Genomic DNA, 22,999 nt, shown 5'->3' with positions numbered 1-22,999 from the left:
TGCTGCAGGGTTGGGGGGAGGGGCAGCAAGGATTGTACTTCCCCTGGCTCTTGCACCTTCAACTTGTTTCTCCCTGGGGCATGGCGGAAGGTTTCCCTCCAGCGCCTGCTCCCCACCCCCCTCCTCTCATCACACACCCTGCCTAGTATCAGAGCCCTGTCTCTGGGCCTCAGCTGCATTTCCCCAGTTGCTCAGTGGAAGCAGCTCAATTTGTTTCAGCCTGGGTGCCGAAAGAGGTAACTGTGGATAAAGCATCTGCCACGGCCATGGAACTGTCACTTTTCTCCGGGGAACTGGGCGCTTTGGGTCACCAGTAGGGCATTCGCCACCAGTCCTTCCCTCCCACCCCAAATTATTTCTCTCAGGGGCTAGGGACTCCTCTGTCCTTGGCTCTTGCCAGCTCCCCCGTGGGAGGAGAAGCTGGGAGACTAACACCTCTTTGTGGGCCTGTTGGTGAGACTGTCCCTTTGTTGACCCCCGAGGCAGAATCGATTTCAGTGACCCCAGTGCCATCTCTCCAGCAGGCATTGATGAGTGCTGTAAATCAAACCAGCAGCAAATAGGCCACTGGCAAAGGCAAAGATTTGTGCCAGCTGACTGACACGAGCACGCCCAGGGCAGCTCCTCTCGGCCAGGAAGGCATCTCTTAGAGACATTCAGTTCCCATATGTTTGGGTTCATTCAAGTGATTGCAATTACATGGGGATAATACCAGATTTACACAGGTGTCTTGGCCTCCCAGAGACCAGGAAAAGATTTATGGCAGAGAATACGGAGGTGTTGGGCCAACTTTGATACCTTTTGGAAGTTTGACATTTGAAAGGGCTTTGGTTCAAGGGCAAATTTTAAAGGTTAGATTGTGGGAAAGCAGACTCCTGAAAGACCCTCTGCATTTGCACTCTGATCACAAGATCGACTTTTAAAACTGATCCTGAAGCTGCCAGGTGTGTGTGCGCATGTGAATGTATGGTGGGGTCAGCATAGCTAGGGTTGCATTCAAATTTGCACATACCCACATATCTCTGATTTAAAATAGCTGAGAATTTCAAGCTGCCTCCAGAATTGGGGTGTCCAGTTTGCATTAATCATGTCATGGATGGGACCCTGAGCATCCAAATCCCTCAGGCTGATTTGAAAATCAGCTTGAATACAAAGAGTTTATTTCCCTGATTCCTTATAACTGAACTGCTCTCCACCAAGCAAAGCCAAGAGAGCTGCTCAACCCATTTCCTGCTTCCATTCTCTGACCCTGTGGAGCGGGGGGCTATGGTGGTCAGTTTACAAGAGATCTGCTTTATTGTAAATTCAGTTCCAACCATCTGTGCATGACATGAGCTTCATGGCACCCCACCCAGACTGTCTGGGAAGCTCAGCCCTTGAAGGCACAGTCCCTAATACCACAGGGGCCAGTGCCTCATTTGCAAAGTGGCAGCTCTTAGGGTAAAACACTGCAGAGACGAGCTGCTCTTAAAAACAAACTTAAAAATTCCACCTCATTTCTCTCAAATTGCTCTTCCCTGGAAACAAGTCTCTGGCATTTGGGTGGGAAAAGGGATCCTGGCACCAGCATTTGCAGGGCTGTGCTCTTCACCCAGCCCATCTGCTGGCATGTGGCTGGCAATGGGTGGATGGCCTGACACTGAGACACCTGCTGTTGCCTCCTTGCTCTGAACTGAAGCCCTGATTCGATCCATGCTTCTGTCAATAATACATTCCCACAGTATTCTTGCCAGCAAGTTAAAGAAGTATGGGCTGGATGAATGGACGGTAAGGTGGATAGAAAACTGGCTAGATGGTCGGGCTCAACGGGTAGTGATCAATGGTTCCATGTCTAGTTGGCAGCCAGTATCAAGTGGAGTGCCCCAAGGGTCGGTGCTGGGGCCGGTTTTGTTCAATATCTTCATTAACGATCTGGAGGATGGTGTGGACTGCACCCTTAGCAAGTTTGCAGATGACACTAAACTGGGAGGAGTGGTTGATATGCTGGAGGGTAGGGATAGGATACAGAGGGACCTAGACAAATTAGAGGATTGGGCCAAAAGAAATATGATGAGGTTCAACAAGGACAAGTGCAGAGTCCTACACTTAGGACGGAAGAATCCCATGCACTGCTACAGACTAGGGACCGAATGGCTGGGCAGCAGTTCTGCAGAAAAGGACCTAGGGGTTACGGTGGACGAAAAGCTGAATATGAGTCAACAGTGTGCCCTTGTTGCCAAGAAGGCTAATGGCTTTTTGGGTTGTATAAGTAGGGGCATTTCCAGCAGATCAGGGGATGTGATCATTCCCCTCTACTCAGCACTGGTGAGGCCTCATTTGGAGTACTGTGTCCAGTTTTGGGCCCCACACTACAAGAAGGATGTGGATAAATTGGAGAGAGTCCAGCGGAGGGCAACAAAAATGATTAGGGGGCTGGAGCACATGACTTATGAGGAGAGGCTGAGGGAACTGCGATTGTTTAGTCTGCAGAAGAGAAGAATGAGGGGGGATTTGATAGTTGCTTTCAACTACCTGAAAGGGGGTTCCAAAGAGGATGGATCTAGACTGTTCTCAGTGGTAGAAGATGACAGAACAAGGAGTAATGGTCTCAAGTTGCAGAGGGGGAGGTTTAGGTTGGGCATTAGGAAAAACTTTTTCACTAGTAGGGTGGTGAAGCACTGGAATGGGTTCCCTAGGGAGGTGGTGGAATCTCCTTCCTTAGAGGTTTTTAAGGTCAGGCTTGACAAAGCCCTGGCTGGGATGATTTAGCTGGGTTTGATCCTGCTTTGAACAGGGGCTTGGACTAGATGACCTCCTGAGGTCCCTTCCAATCCTGAGATTCTATGATTCTACATATCACCACAGTGGAGTGCAGGACAAGGCCAGCCAGCTGCCATCAGAAGATGGGGGGGGGGGGGGAGGGAGGACCCCCTTTGGAGGAAAACTTGCAAAAAATAGTGGGTTTTTTTATTATTTTAATTGAATAGGATCAAATATGTGTTGCGTAGTGTCCCTGCCCGGTGGCAAGCTGAAAATGTTCTGGACTGAGTTAACACATGCATGGAGCTGAAAGGCAGGGATTGTGGGCACAGGTGATAGCACGAGGGTCCGTGCCGGTGAATGGGGATTGTGGGCAGCTGGGTGATGTGCCAGCTCCCTCTTCTGCTGTGGGAGTCAAGCCTGAAGGCACTGGCACACCCCCAGAGGCAATCTCTCCCTCCCTGCTCACCATTGAGCTCAGCCGGGGGAGGGGGAGGCCATCAGTGGGTGGAAGGTGTCAAAGTTAGACTCAGGACTCACAGTTTGTCAGACCAGTCGGTTTTATTAGCACAGTGCTCTGCTAATAACACCCAGATAATGTGAGCACCATGCAAGACACAAACTGTCTTATTTATACAGATAAAAGGGTGAGAACTTAACAAGATAACAAAGGAAGCAGAATCAGATAAGTTCACCTGGGCTAGGCATGTATATCTTATTTCCTTACTAACTATTACCGATCTTCTGTTAATGTTTCGCCATTAGCACCATTGTTTATGCCTAATGTTTCTTTTCCTGGCACCTGTATTTCAACATTTCTTATTTCTGCTTAAAGGTACATACAACATTTCTTTAATCCATTCTTATTTTTACAATATAATTCATTCTACTTTCACAAAGGCAAGGGGGTCATATCATCAGTGCTAGCAAGTGAAAGGGTTGAGAACATGGGCATCTCCCAAAGTTGCCCCTGCATGCTTCAGAGGTTGGCAGTTGGATCAATTTCCTGGCATCCTGATGTCACTGGTGGGCCCCATCCCATCAAGGGCAATGGGAGTCTTGGCGCCAATTCGGCAGGGTTGGAAGGGGCCCACAGGGAGGCTGGGGCACCTGGCTAGTCAGGGTTTTGTCTGAAGCAACAGTTAAATGCCCCAAAGCTGGCTGTGGGTGGGGGGACGAGGGAGAGAATCACAGGGCAGAGAGCAGGAGAGCTGCCAGGCCTCGTTGGGAATGGGAGCATCTCTCTGGAATGGACTTCAGCGTCTGTGACTGCCCCTATGGCAGGTTCAGGGCAGTCTCCTTGCAACCCTTGAGTTGCCATGGGGCAGAATCCGGACCTGGCATGAGTGGCAGTGTCTCTGGGCCCAGTCCAGCTTTGTGGCCTGTAGTGGTGCAAGTTGTATACATGGTGCATGGAGCAAAGTCGTGAAGCTTGCACCAATTTGTGCACAAAACCAATGTAATTTACACGCTGAGAGGATGGATGGGAGGGAATCAAAGAAAAGCAGCAGCCAGGAGAATGTTAGACAAAGCAACCCACTCCTTTCCTTATCCCAGCCCCTCTCGTTAGCAGACGTCCACGCCAAGGCGCAGGAGAGATTCCACTCCTTTTTCACACCCACTGAATGCCAGCTGCATGGAGTGTCTCTGCTTTCCCACGCCTGTCCCGAGTGCCTTACCCCACCAGAGACCTTGCCATGGAATCTAGGCTTGAAGCCTGCATCAGTGCTGCCCCGAAGGCAGCCGGTGTTGCAATCTGTTCTTTGCCTGGGGACTTGAATCCAGCTCCTAGTCATATAACACACCAGCCTCCCGAAGCCTGTATATGTTCATTGCCTTTCTCCTAACTCACCCCAGCTCCTTTTCCCATAGGCCATCAGCAGACCAGTCCCTGGTATGTAGAGTTGGGAGGTTTGGGGCTGTTTCTTCCATGTGTGTTCTCGGGAGGAAAGGCAAGTGGCCAAGGCCTTGTGATGGAGGTTGCTGACACTGGTCTTGTTTATTCAACCCTGCCATTCATCCTTGCAGACCTACAACACCAACGCCCAGGTGCCAGACAGCGCAGGCACTGCCACCGCGTATCTCTGCGGGGTGAAGGCCAACGAAGGGACAGTGGGTGTGAGCGCAGCCGTGACCCGTGCTCAGTGCAATACCACCGCGGGCAATGAGGTCACGTCGATTCTCAAGTGGGCGAAGGAAGCAGGTGAGCAAGTGGGCAGGGCTGTAAGGCGTCATGTGTGGTACAGAGCAGCTGTCTGGGCTGGGCCCAGCGGCCAGAGTGGAGGGTGGGCAGGACAGGGGCATGGCCAGGATAAGTTGATTCATTTAATGGATTCTTTGTTTCCGACATCCCTGTCCCTTAGAGCAGGACTTCCTGGATGTGCTCCCCTTCCAAAGAATGGTGGGGAAAAAACATCCCCAACCACAGGAACAACCGACATGCCGCGGACACCTGAACCAAAGCAATGTGACGTTTCATGCTAAACTAATGGACAGTGTCCCCCTCCGTGTATCAGCTGAAAAGAGATACCTGGGACGTTTTCCCCAGTGAAATCCCCATCGCCTGTCTGTTCTGGGCATACCGTATAGTGCCCCCTTTAGGGCTGTGGCTAGAAAATATGTCCCTCCAACATGATGGTGAGCAAGGGGAAAATGATTGGTGGAGGGTGCCCTGCATGATAGCATCCCAGAATGCTTTGTGGTGTTCTCGCCTACGCGGGTGTCAGTACAGCATGGTTACACTCAGAGATCGCAATCAGGCCCTTTAGAGCTCTAACCATCAAACCACATATCACGCTCCCCACTCACTCATCCCACTGTTAACCCCTTCTCTCCTGCTGCAGGCAAGTCTGTGGGCATCGTAACCACCACACGGGTAAACCACGCCACTCCCAGTGCTGCCTATGCCCACTCTGCTAACAGGGACTGGTATTCTGATAACGAAATGCCCCCGGAGGCCATCCAGCAGGGCTGCAAAGATATCGCCCAACAGCTCTTTGACAACATCCCAGACATTGAGGTACAGTGTGGAGAAAAGCAGAGCCGGTGGATGAATAGCATTATATTCCTGGGGACGGGGAGGAATGACTTGGGGGGCTGGGTATAATATGGTGAGGGCTGGGATCCGTGGGAGCTGGCATTGATTAGACCATGAAATTGTAACATGGGTAAAATGTGTTCTGCAACCCCAGTTGGTGGCTGGGCCACATAGAAGGAAACAACCTGCTGCTGCCGCCAGTTAATGGAGTTCCTCCTTTAGCACAAGAGGTAGAAGTATGTTTTGCAGTGCTGGAGGTTGTGGGTTCATACCCTGCTGCATACCCATGGGGGCTGTTAGAAAATCCTGTTGCCTGGGCAACTTTCAAACTGGACTGGACAAAGCATAATTATTGGGGGGTGGATTAGATAACCTCCTAGGCCTCTTGCCTCTCAGTGAGTGAACCCCTGCCCGCACTCAGCTCTGCTGGGGGTGGGGCTGACAAAGCTGGGGAGCCCTCAGCCAGCTCCGGGGGGAGGGGACCCAGCCATCTGTCCTGCTACTCCAAGCCAGACTAGTGCATATCAGATGCTGCCTGCTGTAGCACGTACATGGAGGCCAAGGGCTTGGACCACGTCCCCAAGCTGGGATACCCCAGGGGGCAGGGGTAGTCTGACCACCCACTGCCCCACCCTGTGCCAGTGCTCAGGAAGATGCTGGAAGGGAGCCCTGCCCTGCTCTGGCTCAGGTACCCTAGGCTACCTGCCATACCTGTCCAGCAGAGGGCAGGATTAGTTAAAAAGGGTTGGATGGTCAGTTTGGATCAACACCCAGAAATGTGGCTACTTCTGCTAGGCTTGAGATGTCTGGGAACAGGGTTTGTCATGAGAGGCAGCATGGTGCAATAAGAAGGGTGCCATTCTGGCAGGTAGCAGACTTTGGCTTGCTCCCTGCTCTGCCATTGACTTGCTGGACTGGGGTGAGGGCTATCAGTGAGGGTGATGCAGGGTATTGCCCCTTATAGTGATGGAAAAGGACTGTTTCTGTTCTGTACCTGGGCTTTTGCCAGCTGGATTTGTACATTACTGTTGTCCTGAGCACTGGTGTAAGATAATCACTGACTGTCTCTCTCTCTCTCTGGAGAGAGAGAAACAAACTATGGCAACGGAAAAACACTCCTCTGTATATTTACCTTGGCTTGCTTTTACTTTGGACCTTGGAGAGTTCACTTAAATCTTCTTGTCACTCAAGTCATGTCAGCATTGTGTACTTTAGAGCTGTGCAATGTGTCAGAGCAAATTGGGGTGTGTGTGTGTGTCAGTTTTAGAATTAAGAGTTCTGGAACTTCCCTGACCCCTCTCAAAAAATTGTTTCACTTTCTATCCTTGATTCCTGAGGAAGAGCAGAGTCTATGAAAATATGGGATAAATTTGTAGTAGGGTCAGATTAATGGGAAGAAAAGATGGTGATCTGCTAAGATCTGCCCATGTGAATCATCAAAATGAGACATTGCTTGCAGTAGATTATGCACATACTTATGTTTATGTTTGCTAATAGCTGAGAATGGGTGACAGGGGATGGATCACTTGATTACCTGTTCTATTCATTCCCTCTGAAGCACCTGGCATTGATCACTGTTGGAAGACAGGATACAGGGGTAGATGGACCTTGGTCTGACCCAGTATGGTCGTTCTTATGTTCTTAAGTTCTTGTGCTGGATGACCTTGAGGAAGACCATTCCCCTCGATGTGCCTCCGTTTCCCCACCTGTAAAACAAGGATAATGGCCATTTCCTACCATGGCAAAATGCTTTGAGAGCTCTGCATGGAAAGTGCTCTATGTGACTATGCTACACTGCATTGATAGCCCTTGCCCCAGTTCAGTGCCTCCAATCCCAACTTCACCTGTGAAGGAGAGGCTCTGCAAAAATAATAAGAAACACTGAAATTATTTGCACTTCCTTGACCCTCTGTGGCTGGATTTGGATGAAGGTTTAGGTCGGCTTTTACCTTATCCAAACCAGCGTGCCTTGCCCTAATGGCATCTAAGGGCTTATCTGCACAGCAGCGCAGTGCAGAGTATGGGGAGGGGTGAATTGTAGAGTGTGCTAATGTGTCATGTTTTAACTGCCTCATGTAGACCCTGCTGGTGTGACCTGAAAGGTACCTAATGCACCTTGATGTAGTCCCTTTTCAAACAGCTGCTATATAGACAAACCCTAAGAGACCAAGTCGATTTCAGTGGCTTTTGTAAAGCAGGCTGAAGAGAAGACCCTGGCAGCAACGGGGTGTGTTCCAATCTGGGCAGGACTCCCTTGCCACATTACCTTCCTCTGAGAGTGATTAGTTGTTTGTATTGTGGTAGCGCCTAGACCCAGGATTCCAGTGCAACAGAATATAAGCTGGGGGACCAGAATATAAGATGGTCTCTGGCAATCCAAGTTAATATCTACATCTTGCTCTGTCTTTGGTGTCCCCCTGTGGGGGTTCATAGAATCTCAGGGTTGGAAGGGACCTCAGGAGGTATCTGGTCCTGCGTTGAGTAGGGGGTTGGACTAATCTCCAGACAGATTTTTTTGCCTCAGATCCCTAGGTGGTCCCCTCACGGATTGAACTCACAACGCTGGGTTTAGCAGGCTAATGCTCAAACTGTTGAGCTATCCCTCTTGTTTGGGGGGCAGGACTGGGGTGAGGAAATTGGGAGCAACATGGGAAAAGTACTACCTAAGCCTCCCCAAAATGCCATGAGCTCTACACTTCCTAGCCAAATGAGCTGTGTCTCACCCTCGGCTCCAATGCGGTGTGCCACGATGGCTTAGGAAGCAGGAGAGTAGTGAAGGGAAGCCTGACTGACTAGGCCCCACATAGCAATCCAAGGAACACTGACAAAGGCTTTCAGATTAATAACACCGGATCAACTGACTTATCTGGGCTCTGAGAAAACTGCCTGCTTTGCAGACACTGCTCTGCATCCTGGTGGAGCTCACCCATCACAGAATTCCCTCGTCCCACCCCTAAGCTGTGTGCTGGCTCTGCTCTAGCCAACTTGCCTTCCTCTGGCAGCAATATTGCCAGCAAGGTGGCAGCTGGTGGGGCTGTCTCTTGGCCCACGGTCCCAGGCAGTTAGTGTGGCAGAAGGGGGGATCCGACAGCCATCTAGCAGAGGTGATGGCTGGGACTGGGGCAAGTGAAAGGAGTTGGCTGAGAGTTCAGCTCAACGTGGTGCTGGGCACGCTCCATCCCCGAGAAGCTTGGCGTGTCTCAGGGTTGGGCCCTAGTGAAGTAGTTCTGGAGCATCAACAGAACAATGATGGCCTTCCCAGAGCTTCCAGCTTTGCTTCCGTGTGGATAAATAGCTGGTGTCTGCTGCTTCCCAGCGAGCATTTGGGATCCACCAGCCTGTCCTGAGCTAATGGCTCCTTCCCTGATGGCAAAGGCATGAAGTGATTGTGTGAGTCTTTGGCAATGAAATGGCAGGGACTGAGTGGGAAGAAAGGGAATGTTCTTGGGGATCTGCCAGCCTTCTGTGTGACTCTTAATAAAGCAAATGTCAATGCTGGGGCCTGGAGGGCTGGTGTGGGCTACCTGGGTCCTCTCCTGAAAGACTAAGATAGGGGTGGTGGGCTATCCAGGGGGCTGCCTGGAGAGGGGGATAGAAGGCCACCTCTGCTCTCAAAAGGAAGATTGGAAGCTAGGCCTGTGGGAGTACCTGCATGAGAAGGGCTGTTTCTCGGCAGGGCTCATAGCTTGGATGTGTCCCATGATATGGGGCTTCATCTCTTTAAGCTCGGGTGCTGGTATGGGGTATTTCAAGATAAAGGGTGTCTGGGCCAGGGGTCTGTAACTGCAAGGGCCATCAAAGCAACTTAGAAACTTCATTACAACTTCTGATCTTGGGCACTCTCATCAGTCAGGATCACAAAGGCACTGGCTTTTCAGCAAGATGGCCGTCTCTGCCACTGGGCTCAGCAAAATGGCTGCCTTTTTGCTTCAACTCCGAAGTGGTAGATAGGGGAACAAGGAGAAAGCCACAGCCTCCAGCTGGTGCCAAGTCCAGGGGCCAATGTGACACTTATGCCTTTTGGAGGATTCACTCTCTCTGTCCCATTGCTTGAACATCTCAGTGAGAAGACTGTCAGAACTGGCTGGCTGGATTTGGCTGTTCTGAGGCTTCTGGGGACAGTTGCTGGTGCTTCCAAATCAAGGCTTAGTGTCTCAGATTCTGAGCACTGATCAGTCCCCTTTGTTGCCCTTGGGTACAGGGAGATGAGGGGATCTGGGCCTTTCCACAGTGATCTAGGCCTCTGGCATCTCCAGATTGGATGATTATGTACTAGGAACGCTCTCTCCACATTGGTCTGACAAAGCCCTGGTCTGTTGACCGTCAGGGGTCATGGGATCTATCTGTTCTCTCAAGCCCTTTCACAGGGACCAGAATTTGTCCCTAAATGCAAGACTGTTCATGCAGAAGTAGGAGTGTCAATGCACAGCCTCTTCTGACAGTGGTGTGCTTCTACTGTAGGAGAAATAGTCCCCCAGCGCATATGAGGTGTAGAGGTATGCATCAGGATGCGTTATTGAGGAGCACCTGTCTATAGGAAATTACGAACAGCTTTTCGACAAAGGGTACACAGGCTTGGACAGAAAACCTTCAAATCCAGCTAATCATTTTATCTGCATTCCCGGTTCAAGGCAGGAGAAACCACGATAAACATTGTGCAAAGCTGCTGTCAGTGAACTCTTGTTTACAAGCACGCCTCTCACTGTGGCATTGATCCGGAGCAAAGAGCAGCCCCTACGTGATCGCTTTCACCACTTCCTACAGCACGTGGGCCTTTGTGGGAAGTGTCCCATCCTAACCGTGGCCTGGCTGGCTGAGCATGTGAGACCTGAGTTACTGTGGCACGTTTGAGTAAGGCAGGGCCCATCTTTCTATTCTGTGTTTGCACAGTGGGGTCCTGCTCCGTGGCTGGGCTAGTACACAAATAATTACTAATGGGCCTACCTAGGTGCTGCAGGAGCATGGCTCAGAGCACCTTTTCCAGGTGCCATGGGAAGCTTAACTGTGTGTGTTTGAGTCTCCTCATGTGAACAGAGTTTTGAGAACCACCTTGTGCCATGAGAACTGCTCAGATACACTCCTGGTATCCAGCATGGTCCTCTACTACCTGCAGTGAGTGAACCTCAGTGCCGGCTGCTCTGGATGTTTCTCTGAATCCTTTTGGTTGCTTTTCTGAGCCGGCTGGGTCCAGAGATCTGAACACTGAAAGGAAAACAAATTTACCAAACTGTTTTTTTTTTGTTTTGTTTTTTTTAACCCAAAACCTGTCTTCTACTTTGGCTGAAGTTTGGGTTTACCTGTGTTACTCCAGATATGTTCATGCAGGTTAACCTTTATTGTAGATGGAGAGCAATAAAAATCAGGAACAAGCCATAAAAACGTGTCCACGAGGGAACACAGGGCCAATCTTGGCTGGACCAGCCTGCGCTGAATGAGGCACATGGCTAGATTTTCCATTGCTCTCAGTAAAGAGGGGAGTTCTGTGTGGTTTTCATTGGGAGCTGAGTAACTTTGAAAATCTGGCACTTCATTAAGGCACCTAGATGGGAATTGGGCTCTTCTGCAAATCTGGCCCAAAGTGGCTGCCAGTCTTCTCAGGCAGCAGAGGCCTCAGATGTAACGTAGACACAGAAAACAGAAGTGTAATAGTTACGTAGATAAATCCACCTGGGGTGGAGATTTGAATTCAGGCCAGAGGTTCAGGCTGGATCTAATTTTATCCCGAATGGTGGTCTTAGTGTTACAGGCATAAGAACTCTTTGCGCCACAGAGGAAAACACGTTAGAAGCAGGAAACGAGCCCCCCTGGAATGAATAGTCTGATTTCCAGTAACATATGGACCCTGTGGATTTTGTTTCATGCTCCCATTAGCATTACAGTGGAGTGGAGATGGGGGCTGAACCCAAATTCTGAATCCCAGCACCCCTGGAAAACCTTGGCAGCTTGGATCTGTCCCAGATTTTGTGGTCTGGGATTGAATTAGCTTTCTTCTTTGGAAGAAACCACTTTCCTGACAGCTTGTGAAAGGCTGTAATTCTGGGCTGCCAAAAGACGGAGGAGAAGGGGGAAAGAAATGTGAGTAATAAGTCGTCTCCCAGGCTGACCTTCAGATCGCAACTGGCACTAGAAGTAAAGGGCCATGCTCTGGTGCCCATTGATTTCCTGATGCCCAGAACACTCTCTGCCACCACAGAGGTCTAGCCCACTGGTGTGGCCGCTCAATGTGCTTTTTGCCAACGGGGCCACAAAGTCCTTAAGTGTCTTATGGGCACGGAAAGAAAGAATGTGAAAATTACAAGGGAGGCAGCAAGTTGGCCGGGGCAGCTGTAGTGGAGCAGGTATCTGCCACAGAGGCACAGTCTCATTAATGCAGCCCTTGTGGGAGGGGAGAAAAAAAATCAGCCCTTTTAGTTCCCCCCCCTGCCAGCACCAGGCTGTGGAATCCAGCAGCAATGTTCTCTGGTGCCAGTTCTGTAAATCACTATCCCTCTTTGCTTCAAAATAACCCCAAATCAAACAGCCAAGCCCGTTAGCTAGTGCTTTAACAGGCACATGTTTTATTATTTTAACTCTGGCCTGGGTGGGAAATAATTACACAGGGCAGCAGGCTTTTTTCCCTTAATATTTTTGCTGTTGATTTTGCAGCTTTACAGGTCACCTTCTGAGAAGGGAAATCTGTGCCCGGGCTAAAAATAATAATGAGCAAATAAAAACACCTTCAAAGCAAATGCCCAGAGATGCGGCTCAGGTGCAGCATTGGATTCGGGGTCTGAGGCGCTAGCCAGTCAGACCTATTCAGAATTAGGGCTCTGCTCTGGGCCCATAGAATCATAGATTATTAGGGTTGAAAGAGACCTCAGGAGGTATCTAGTCCAACCCCCTGCTCAAAGCAGGACCAAACCCAACTAAATCATCCCAGCCAGGGCTTTGTCAAGCCGGGCCTTAAAAACCTCTAAGGAAGGAGATTCCACTACCTCCCTAGGTAACCCATTCCCGTGCTTCACCACCCTCCTAGTGAAATAGTGTTTCCTAATATCCAACCTAAACCTCCCCCTCTGCAACTTGAGACCATTGCTCCTTGTTCTGTCATCTTCTACCACTGAGAACAGTCTAGATCCATCCTCTTTGGAACCCCCTTTCAGGTAGTTGAAAGCAGCTAACAAATCCCCCCTCATTCTTCTCTTCTGCAGACGAAACAATCCCAGTTCCCTCAGCCTCTCTTCATAAGTCATGTGCTCCAGCCCCCTAATCATTTCCATTGTCCTCCGCTGACCTCTCTCCAATTTGTCCACATCCTTTCTGTAGTGGGGGCCCAAAACTGGATGCAATACTCCAGATATGGCCTCACCAGTGCCGAATAGAGGGGAATAATCACTTCCCTCAATCTGCCAGCAATGCTTCTACCAATGTAGCCCAATATGCTGTTAGCCATCTTGGCAATGAGGGCACACTGTTGACTCGTATCCAGCTTTTTGTGCACTGTAATCCCCAGGTCCTTTTCTGCAGAACTGCCAATTAGCCAGCCACTCCCCAGCCTGTAGCAGTGCATGGGATTCTTCCATCCTAAGTGCAGGACTCTGCACTTGTCCTTGTTGAACCTCATCATATTTCTTTTGGCTCAATCCTCCAATTTGTCTAGCTCACTCTGGACCCTATCCCTACCCCCCAGCTTAGTGTCCTCTGCAAACTTGGTGAGGGTGCAATCCATCCCATCATCCAGATCGGGGCGGGCAAACTTTTTGGCCTGAGGGCCGCATCGTGTTTTTGAAATTGTATGGAGGGCCGGTTAGGGGAGGGGGTCGTGGCCTGCTCCCCCCCCCCCCATCCACTCCTCTGGGACTCCTGCCCCATTCAACCCCTCCCGTTCCCTGACTGCCCCCACCCCGGAACCCCTGCCCCATCCAACCCCCCTTGTTCCTTGACTGCCCTCGGAACCCCTGACTGCCCCTCGGGATCCCTGCCCCCATTCAACACGCTGTTCCCTGCCCTCTGACCGCCCCAACCCCATCCACACCCCCACCTCCTGACCACCACCCCAAACTCCCCTGCCCTCTCTCCAACCCCCACTCCCGCTCCCTGCCCCCTTACCACGCTGCCTGGAGCACCAGTGGCTGGCGGCGCTACAGCCCCACTGCCTGGCTGGAGCCAGCCACGCCATCGCCACCACGCAGCACAGAACACTGGGTCAGGCCAGGCTCTGCAGCTGTGCTGCTCCAGAAGCTCGCAGCCCTGCCACCAGAGCATTGCGCCGGCGGCAGGGTGAGCTGAGGCTGTGGGGGAAGGGGAACAGTGGGGGAGGGGCTGGGAGCAGCCTCCTGGGCCAGGAGCTCAGGGGCCAGGCAGGAGGGTCCCGCAGACCGTAGTTTGCCCACCTCTGATCCAGATCATTAATGAAGCTGTTGAACAAAACTGGCCCTAGGACCAACCTCTAGTGCATTCCTCTTGATACTGGCTGCCAACTAGACATTAAGCCGTTGCTCACTACCCATTAAGCCCAATGATCTAGCCAGCTTTCTATCCACCGTGCAGTCCATTCATCCAGCCCATACTTCTTTAACTTGCCGGCAAGAATATTGTGGGAGACCGTATCAAGTTTTGCTAAAGTCAAGGTATATCACATCCACCGCTTTCCCCATATCCACAGAGCCAGTTATCTCATCATAAAAGGCAATCAGGTTGGTCAGGCATGACTTGCCCTTGGTGAATCCATGTTGACTGTTCCTGATCACTTTCCTCTCCTCCAAGTGCTTCAAAATTGATTCCTTGAGGACCTGCTCCATGATTTTTTCTGGGGATGAGGTGAGGCTGACTGGTCTGTAGTTCCCCGGATTCTCCTTCTTCCCTTTTTAAAAGATGGGCACAACATTAGCCTTTTTCCCATTGTCTGGGACCTCCCCCAATCACTATGAGTTTTCAAAGATAATGGCCAATGGCTCTGCAATCACATCAACCAACTCCCTCAGCACCCTTGGATGCATTGCATCCTGCCCCATGGACTTGTGCTCGTTCAGGTTTTCTAAATAGTCCTTAGCCCAGTGGTCCTCAAGCTTTTTGTAGCCAGTAGCACATTCATGTTTTCAGAAGAGTGGGGCGGGCACCAACAATTTTTCAAAGCTTATTTTGTATTTGTTACATTAAATAATATGAAAAACATATTTAATATTACATAATATATGAATCCATAGGATAAAAAGGATAATTTTACATGGAAAAGGTATTAATTAAATTATTCGGCAATTACTCTTTCACCTTACCATGTGAATTTGTCTTTTTTATCTACCTGTAAGAAAAATTAAGGGGTTTTTACAAAATAAATATCATAAACAGTTTTCATCTTATTTATTTAAAAAAAGTAAAACATTGTTGAACTGCTGGGCCAAATATATCTATTAGTCTTACTTTAACATAGACTGAAGCCTGCAGCCCCGGAGTTCTCTGTACCCGGCAGGCGTGGGGCCGCAGTTTCTCTCCGGCTTAAGCCGCGGCCCCATGCCTGCCGGGGACCGAGAACACCGGCGCCTGCAGCCCCGGAGAAGCTGGAGAGAAGCCGCAGCCCCACATCTGCCAGGGACAGAGACAGTGGAGTAGCCAGGTTTTCAGCGTAGGGGGAGCAAAAAACATAAAAAAGGCGCCCCCCCCGACTCCCCCTCTGGCCACGCCCCCAGACCGGACCCCCCCCTCCGCTCACCTTCCCTCCTGCGCTGCCGCCTGTCCCTGGTTCCTGTCCCAGTGCTTGGCTGCGCCTGCGCCGGACGGCAGGCGCCGCTTCCACGCTGGGCTGCCGCTGCTGCCCCATGGCTCTTCCGGCCGTATGGTGGGCAGTGCCGGCCGGCAGGCAGGCGCGGCTTCCATGCCGGCCTGCCGCCCCGCAACTCCTCTGGCCGTGTGGTGGGCAGCGACGGCCGGCAGGTGCGGCTTCCATGCCGGCCTGCCGCCCCACGGCTCCTCTGGTTGTGTGGTGGGCAGCGCCGGCCGGCAGGCGCCGCTTCTGCACGTGCCGGCCTGACGGGAAGCGGCTGCTTCCGCTGAATCCCGCCAGCTACGCTACTGGACAGAGAACACCGGCACCCGCAGCCTGCAGCCCCGGAGTTCTCGGTCCCTGGCAGGCACGGGGCCGTGGCTTCTCTCCCCTGCTGGGCACTAGGTGGGCGCACATAAATGCCCCGGTGGGCACCATGGTTGGGGACCACTGCCTTAACCTGTTCTTCCACCACTGAGGGCTGCTCACCTCCTCCCCATACTGTGCTGCCCTGTAGAAACCCTTCTTGTTACCCTTCACATTCCTGGGAGGGTTGGCCCCATCTCCAGCATCAGCACCAGTGTGAATCCTTTCATTTAGTGGAGACATGCCTGATACTCACCAGGAGCAAGAGGAGACTTAGACCCTTTGTCTGTGTGTAGATGCTGTTGTCATCTGATGAGTGCAGGGGGAGGACACCACGGTATGAGTCTGTCTGTGCACTGCATTTGGGAGGTGTGATTGCAGCATGTGTAGACGTATGCAAGCTAGATCAAGTAACAGCAGCAGTGTAGCTGCAGCAGCACAGGTGGGAGCTGTTTGAGGTGTACCAGGGTACCATGTGGGAGGTCCCGTCACACACCCCCCGCGCTGTCCTCTGGGCTCTTGCGGCTTCACTGCTATTGTTACCTGAGCTGGCATTGATCTAGTTGGTACCATGCAGCCAGTGCAGTGGGGTTGGCTCCTGGAGCCGGGCTCCCCCCAGGGGTCCTGCCTGGCCTCGCCCCACTTCTCGAGGCTCATGTCCCCTCTGCTCTGCTTGCAGGACTTGCTCAGCGCTAAATAGGGTTGCCAACTGTCTAATTATAGAAACCAAAACACCCTTGCCCCACCCCTCTGCCCTTCCCTGAGGCCCCCGCCCTTGCTCCGCCCCTTTTCCGAGGCCCTGCCCCTGCTCACTCCATCCCCTCTCCCTCACTTACTGTCACCAGTGTGGGAGGGCGTGTGGGCTCTGGGCTGGGGGGGTGCTCCAGGCTGAGCCTGGGCACAGGGGTCCAGGAGTGGGCATGGGGTGCTAGCTCCGTAAGGGAGTTTGGATGCTGGAGGGGGCTCAGGGCTGGGGCAGGAGGTTGGGACGCAGGCTTCAGCTGGGAGGTGCTTACTACGGGCGGCTCCTGGTCGGCAGCGCAATGGGGCTAAGACAGGCTCCTGCCTGCCCTGGCCTCGCATTGCTCCTGGAAGCAACTGGGATGTCCCTGCAGGGGTGGAGGGGGGGGGGGCAGGAGGCTCAGTGTGCCGCCCACACCCGCAAGTGCCGCCCCTGCAGCTGCCGCCCCTGCAGTTCAGAACCAAATCCAGCCTTTCTCCTCGATCAGTGAAGGGCCATGAGCCAGGGCTGTGGTTTGGCCTGTGATTCAGGGCTACCCTGGTCTGCTTTGCAAATCTGGCCCTAAGAGACTTGCCAAAGACCCCCATTGTGGCAGCAGAACTGGGGCAGAATGAGGATGGAACCCAGCTGGGCTGGCCCAGGGCTCTGCTCTCACCATTGGAGCCAGCTCTCACCCAGTGTCTTTAACAGATTAGGCTCAGTTCTGCTTTCAGCTGCGTCTGTGCATCCCGGGTGGGGCACTTCTTATCCCCCGACCGGGTGCTACAGACTGTCTCCCTCTTGTCAGGAGAACGCCAGGATCTGTCCAAGCCAGTGGATTATTTTCCTGCCCCCTCCTTGGCTGTTCCTCTTCCATCTTAAAATAGTCATTTTAAAAAAATCCAAATACACGAGAGAAGCAAAAACAAATATGGTCCCTTTCCCGCATACTCCTGCTCAGCGCCATGAGTGCCCCTTTCATAAGGAGACTGTGTCCCTGGGGCACCCTGAGGCAGGCGATGCCTGTTTGCGCAAGGCTGGGCCTGCAGTGGTTAGGCCTCCCAGCGCTATGGCAGGAGCACCACAGGCGTAAGCTGTGTGTGGGCACTGAGGGACATGCCATGCAGGGATGGATATTGCTTGAGGGTGTGTCCATTTGTGATGCCCTCTCCTCCCTTTGGGACCCGTGGGATGGGAACGAGAACAGGCTACTGCAACGGCAGGCAGCACATGCTATTCCCAGCCATGGATGATAGAGAGCAGCAATGGGGCTTTGCAGCCTGCATTCGCTCGAGCCAGCGGTGCTCTGTGTACTCCTGCCACTTCTGCTGCCATAGAGTCCAGGAATAATTTCTAATAAAGCCCAAGCTTTGCAATGAGCCATATCCCCATTTCAGGCCACAGCTGGCTGGCACCTTGTGACAAGAATCTGCTGTGGTTAGGGTGACCAGATAGCAAGGGTGAAAAATCGGGACGGGGCTGGGGGGTAATTGGCACCTATATAAGACACAGCCCCAAATATCGGGACTGTCCCTATAAAATTGGGACATCTGGTCATCCTAGCTGTGGTCACTGTAAGTGACCCTGGTGTCCTGTGACCAACAGCTGGAGATCGTGGTGAGTTGGGTGCTCTGGGCCAGGCTACCGGGTTCACTAGCTAGTGCTGGTCTGTCTGCATCCACATCAGGAATCCATTGAGTACAAGGGCCAGTCAGTCCAAATACTTAAATATTCAGAAGGCTAAAGTGTAGGCTTGTGATTCAGCCTTCCCCACCAGCCAGGAAAATCCTGGGGCTTGCTTTCCTGTGGCAGAGCTTGGACTGACAGGACAGACGGGTTTGCTGATTATCCATTCCTCTAATGATTAGTTTTGCAAGAATGGGGGAGAGAAAGAGACTAGCTGCCATCACACCTTCACTGGTGTGGTAAACCCAGGACAAACAGCTACCAAGGAGGGGGCGTAGTAATTAGTCCCAGGGGGTTAAAAGGCCTCTCCCAATCCACTGAGGAGAGAGAACCACGGGGATTACAGAGTGAGAGAAGCAGGGAAGCTTCCAGTAGGCTGGGTGCAGCAAGACACCGAACCCTCCCAGGAAGGAAGGCTGCACTCTCTCCTCAGAAGGGAAGGAAAACAAGCACAAGGGACGGACTGGGGAAAGGAATAGCCGGACCCTGTGCTACCGGTAACGATCTGCCTTGCCCAAGCCTGTGTCTCCAAGGCTAAAAAGGACTGGGCCTGCTGAGGAGAGGAAGGTACTTTGCCACACTGGCTAATCTGCAGATAATGGTTTGGTGCATTTTCCTGTTCTGCCTGCCTGCGCCCTCTGGGCAAGCTGTGCTGGTGTCCGTTACTATTACTACTATAAGGGATAGCAAGTGGTTTGAGCATTGGCCTTCTAAACCCAGGGTTGTGAGTTCAATCCTTGAGGGGGCCATTTAGGGAACTGGGGTAAAAATCTGTCTGGGGATTGGTCCTGCTTTGAGCAGAGGGTTGGACTAGATGACCTCCTGAGGTCCCTTCAAACCCTGATATTCTATTTCAACAATTGCATCCATGAGTGTTAAGTCCCAAGGGCTGTAAAAGTCACATGACAGCAGATAGTGTTTTAGCAGCATCGTAATCCTGGTGACCTGAGGCGCTCTGATTAATGTACCACAGATAGGGGCAGACTCTCAGCTGCTGTAAACCAATTGTGGTGCTACACTGAGGTCTAGCCCAGTAACTGATTAAGCTTCACATCCTCCATAGGATCATAGATTATTATTAGGGTTGGACGGGACCTCAAGAGATCATCTAGTCCAATCCCCTGCTCAAAGCAGGTCTAAATGGCCCCCTCAAGGGCTGAACTCACAACCCTGGGTTTAGCAGGCCAGTGCTCAAACCACTGAGCTATCCCTCCCCAGCCTGAGAAGTATGCCAGTATCATCAGCCCCATTTTATAGATGGGGGAAACTGACGTGCAGGGAGTTGAAGTGACTTGCTCCGGGTCACAGAGTTGGAATTCTGTCCCAAGAGTTCTTGGCCTCCTGATCCCTCCACTAGACTGTGCTGCATCCCGGTGAGACTGCAAGCATGTCTCTGTCCACATACTGATGGACAGCAGAGCCCTGAAAACCGGTGTCTGTTTAACCCTTTGGTTAACATGCTTGATCTCTGCAATACTCTGGCGTGGCTGAATGGAAACTGGGTTCTTTTTTGTGCCCTGCTCTAGGTGATCATGGGAGGTGGCCGGAAATACATGTTCCCAAAGAACACCAGCGATGTGGAATACCAGAATGATGACAAGTACAGTGGCACTCGTCTGGATGGCAAAAACCTCATAGATGTCTGGAGAGATAAGAAACCTAAGGACAAGGTAAAGGGGAGGGAGGGAGATGTCTGGGGAGCAGATTAAGGCCAGAGGGGCTGCAGGTTTAAAGATTCTTTACTCAGGGATCTCTGGTTCAAGCTCATGTTAAAAGATACGGAAATGATCCTGCTGATATAGCACTTCCCTTGTTCAAAGCCCCGCACAGTCAGTAACTAACCTCCACAGCCCCTGCCAGGAATGGGGAGTGTTTGCAGTTCTGTCTGGCACCTTCTATCCAAATGAGGAGCTGTGTGTTCTACAGACATCAACAGGGAGCATATGGGAAACAGGCAGACAGGTGATAAGTCTCACCCAGGATCATACAGTGAGTCAGCAATGGAGCCAGGATTACAGCTTGGGAGCTCCTGACCCACTGTTGAGGGTCTTTCAGGATGAAAGGTGCTCTAAGAAGCTGTTATCTGGATACCCAGGGCACTAATGAAAGAAAAGAAGGTTCCTGAGTTTCAGCATAAAAGTACTTCTCTTTAGAGTATGCAGTGTTGTTGTAGCTGTGTCAGTCCCAGAATATTAGAAGATATTACCTCATCCACCTTGTCTCTCTATTGGACCACTTCTGTTTTATGGTTTTATTCTGATTTATTGGTCCAATAAAAGGTATTACCTCACCTATCTTGTATCTCTTTAGAGTGACACAGATGAGCCCAGCTGCCTTTGACCTTTCTTGGCCAGAGACTTTGTCCCATCAGCACTTTACTGTCTCTCTAGATATCTATGTGGCTGCTAGAACCATAGTATCTTTGCTGGAATGTCAATGGGGGGGCTGTTGATTACAAAGAGGGCTGTTGCCAGCTTCCACCCAGTTTTTCCAGTCACCCCTCTTACCCAGGCTTGGAGCTAATCTTTGCAGAAGACCCTAGATGCCTGTATGGTTTTTATTTATATTCCAGAAGTCCTGAGGTCAAGAACCCACTGAAAAAACACACAGGAAGAGCTTGCAGACTAAATAGCTAAGACAGATAAAGGGTGGGAGAGGGTGAAGCCACTTGCCAAGGTCACTCAGTAGAGGTTGGTGTAGAACCCAGGCCTCTGAAGCCAGTGTCCGAGCCACTGGACCAATCTGCCTCTCTTTGTATGTTCCGCTGCCTAACTAGATAGTACCGCTAGTGCTTAAAGATGACTTTGTCCTAATATAGCCTCCCTAGCAGATGTCCTGGCAAGCCCAGTTCTAAACTGTGTTCTCTGGAATTTCCTGCATGTGCTGCTCTGGGATTGAGAGCTCTGTCTCAAAATCTATCATTTCTCTGTGTGCAGCTTGTCTACACCTGAAACGTTGCAGTGGCACAGACACTCTATGCTGACAGGAGGGGTTCTCCTGTTGGTGCAAGTAATCCACCTCCCCAAGAATGAGTAGCTAGGTCAATATTCATCCATTGACCTAGCACTGTCCACACAGGGACTTGACTCTTTGTCGCTTTTTATGAGGACTTGAGTCAGCTTAACTGCATTGCTTAAGGGTGTGGATTTTTCACACCCTGAGTGATGTAGTTAAGCTGATTTAATTTTCTAGTGTAGACCAGGCCTGGGATTTCAGTTCCTGCTTAGGTGGGAATGCTGGGGGGATGGAGAGAGACTGGAAATGATGGTGGTTGAACCCCTGAAGACTGTAGTGAGCCCTAGTGGTCTGAATGGCTTTGATGTTGATGGAAGTTAGATTTCTAATTGGCTTCAGCTTTAAGTGCCCACATTGCATACACTGAGAGTGAAAACAAGAGTCAGCAGAGGACAAGTAGGGATGGTTATTCCAGTCTAAGGGATGATACTGTGTGCGGGAAACTGAAAATCCCTGGACCTTCTGGAGTGACCTTTGAAACTAGCCCTGCAGCAGCCCTGGGGAGGTCTGCAAACATACCAGCTCACGCCCTGATCCAAGCCTGAGCCCTGAACTCCTCTGTTGCTCCAGCAAGTGCTGCCACGAGCCACTTGTAGCACAGGGAAGGAGACAGCATTGCTCGGTGTATCGGGAGCAGCCCTTGGAGCAGCTTGGATGAGCTCAGGAAGGAAGGAAGGAAGGGGGGGAGGGATAGCTCAGTGGTTTGAGCATTGGCCTGCTAAACCCACGGTTGTGAGTTCAATCCTTGAGGGGGCCATTTGGGGATTGGTCCTGCTTTGAGCAGGGGGTTGGACTAGATGATCTCTTGAGGTCCCTTCCAACCCTAATAATCTATGATTCTATGAAGCACATCCAGGTCTTAGCCAGAGGAGGCTGCCACTGCATGATGCTTTGGTCAGGGAGAGAAGACCTTCCATGCCCCCACCCCCAACCAAACTGATCAGATCTGAGTTGAGAATGAATGTAGCCTCTAGTCTGAAGAATATCAGTGATGCTGCTGGTTTGACCATACCCCTCCCTTCTCCATAGCACTCTATTTCTTATTGCAGTTCCTGTTATTCTTTTGGGGTTCAGTTGTGTTCACCCTCTCACATTCGTGCCTTTCATCACAAAGGATCCCACAGGGGGTTTTACCAGCTGTTGGCTTGTATACTCAGGAGTTGCTTTGCTGCAACAGAATTGCAGCCATCTCTGGGGTGGCACTCAATGGCCATTTAACAGCCCATGGCAATGCTGCATGGCAGCTCATAGGAAGGAACAAAGGAGAATTCTGTATCCAATGGAAACTGCTTTTCTCTTCTCTTGGTTATGATTTAGCTGGGACATAAACCATGGAACATTTGAGTTTGACTAAGACCAGCTGGTGTAACCTGGCCTCCCTCTGACTCAAAGGGATTCTGTTTCTTCTGCTGCTTGCGCCCTCAAAGGGGAGGTTCTGTGTTAGCTGCATTGGTGTTGCTAGCCATTTAGGAGCAGACAGTCACTCTACTGGGGTATCTTGACTGGCAGAGGGAATCTGGAGAGATGCCAAACTGGGTGAGGAAGGGGGCTCGCAGTCCGGCTGCAATGGCTAGAGCCAGGAGAGCAGGATTGTCCCCAGGCATGTGATGTCAAGCGGAAGGAACTTTCTCTTCCCTCGGCATGGTGGGAGCAGGCGTAAACCGTGCTGTGACTGGAGAGGGTTGAGCTGGCCTGA

The 22,999-nt window shown here is 51.4% G+C and overlaps 1 protein-coding gene across 2 annotated transcripts in view; it reads left to right on the top strand.

Annotated features, from left to right (window-relative positions):
• The window catches only part of ALPL (alkaline phosphatase, biomineralization associated), a 76,330-nt gene that overhangs the window by 35,872 nt on the left and 17,459 nt on the right, over positions 1–22,999 (top strand). For both annotated transcript variants that reach the window (XM_044995990.1, XM_044995992.1), the window contains exons 5-7: positions 4,768–4,942; positions 5,583–5,758; positions 19,815–19,958. In XM_044995990.1, the coding sequence (XP_044851925.1) occupies positions 4,768–4,942; positions 5,583–5,758; positions 19,815–19,958 (495 nt within the window). The remainder of the gene's footprint in view (positions 1–4,767; positions 4,943–5,582; positions 5,759–19,814; positions 19,959–22,999) is intronic.

Source organism: Mauremys mutica, chromosome 21 (genome assembly GCF_020497125.1).
Source record: "Mauremys mutica isolate MM-2020 ecotype Southern chromosome 21, ASM2049712v1, whole genome shotgun sequence".
Lineage (NCBI taxonomy): Eukaryota > Metazoa > Chordata > Testudines > Geoemydidae > Mauremys > Mauremys mutica.
The sequence above is the reverse complement of the archived record's forward strand: the minus strand, read 5'-3'. Positions and strand labels throughout refer to the sequence as shown.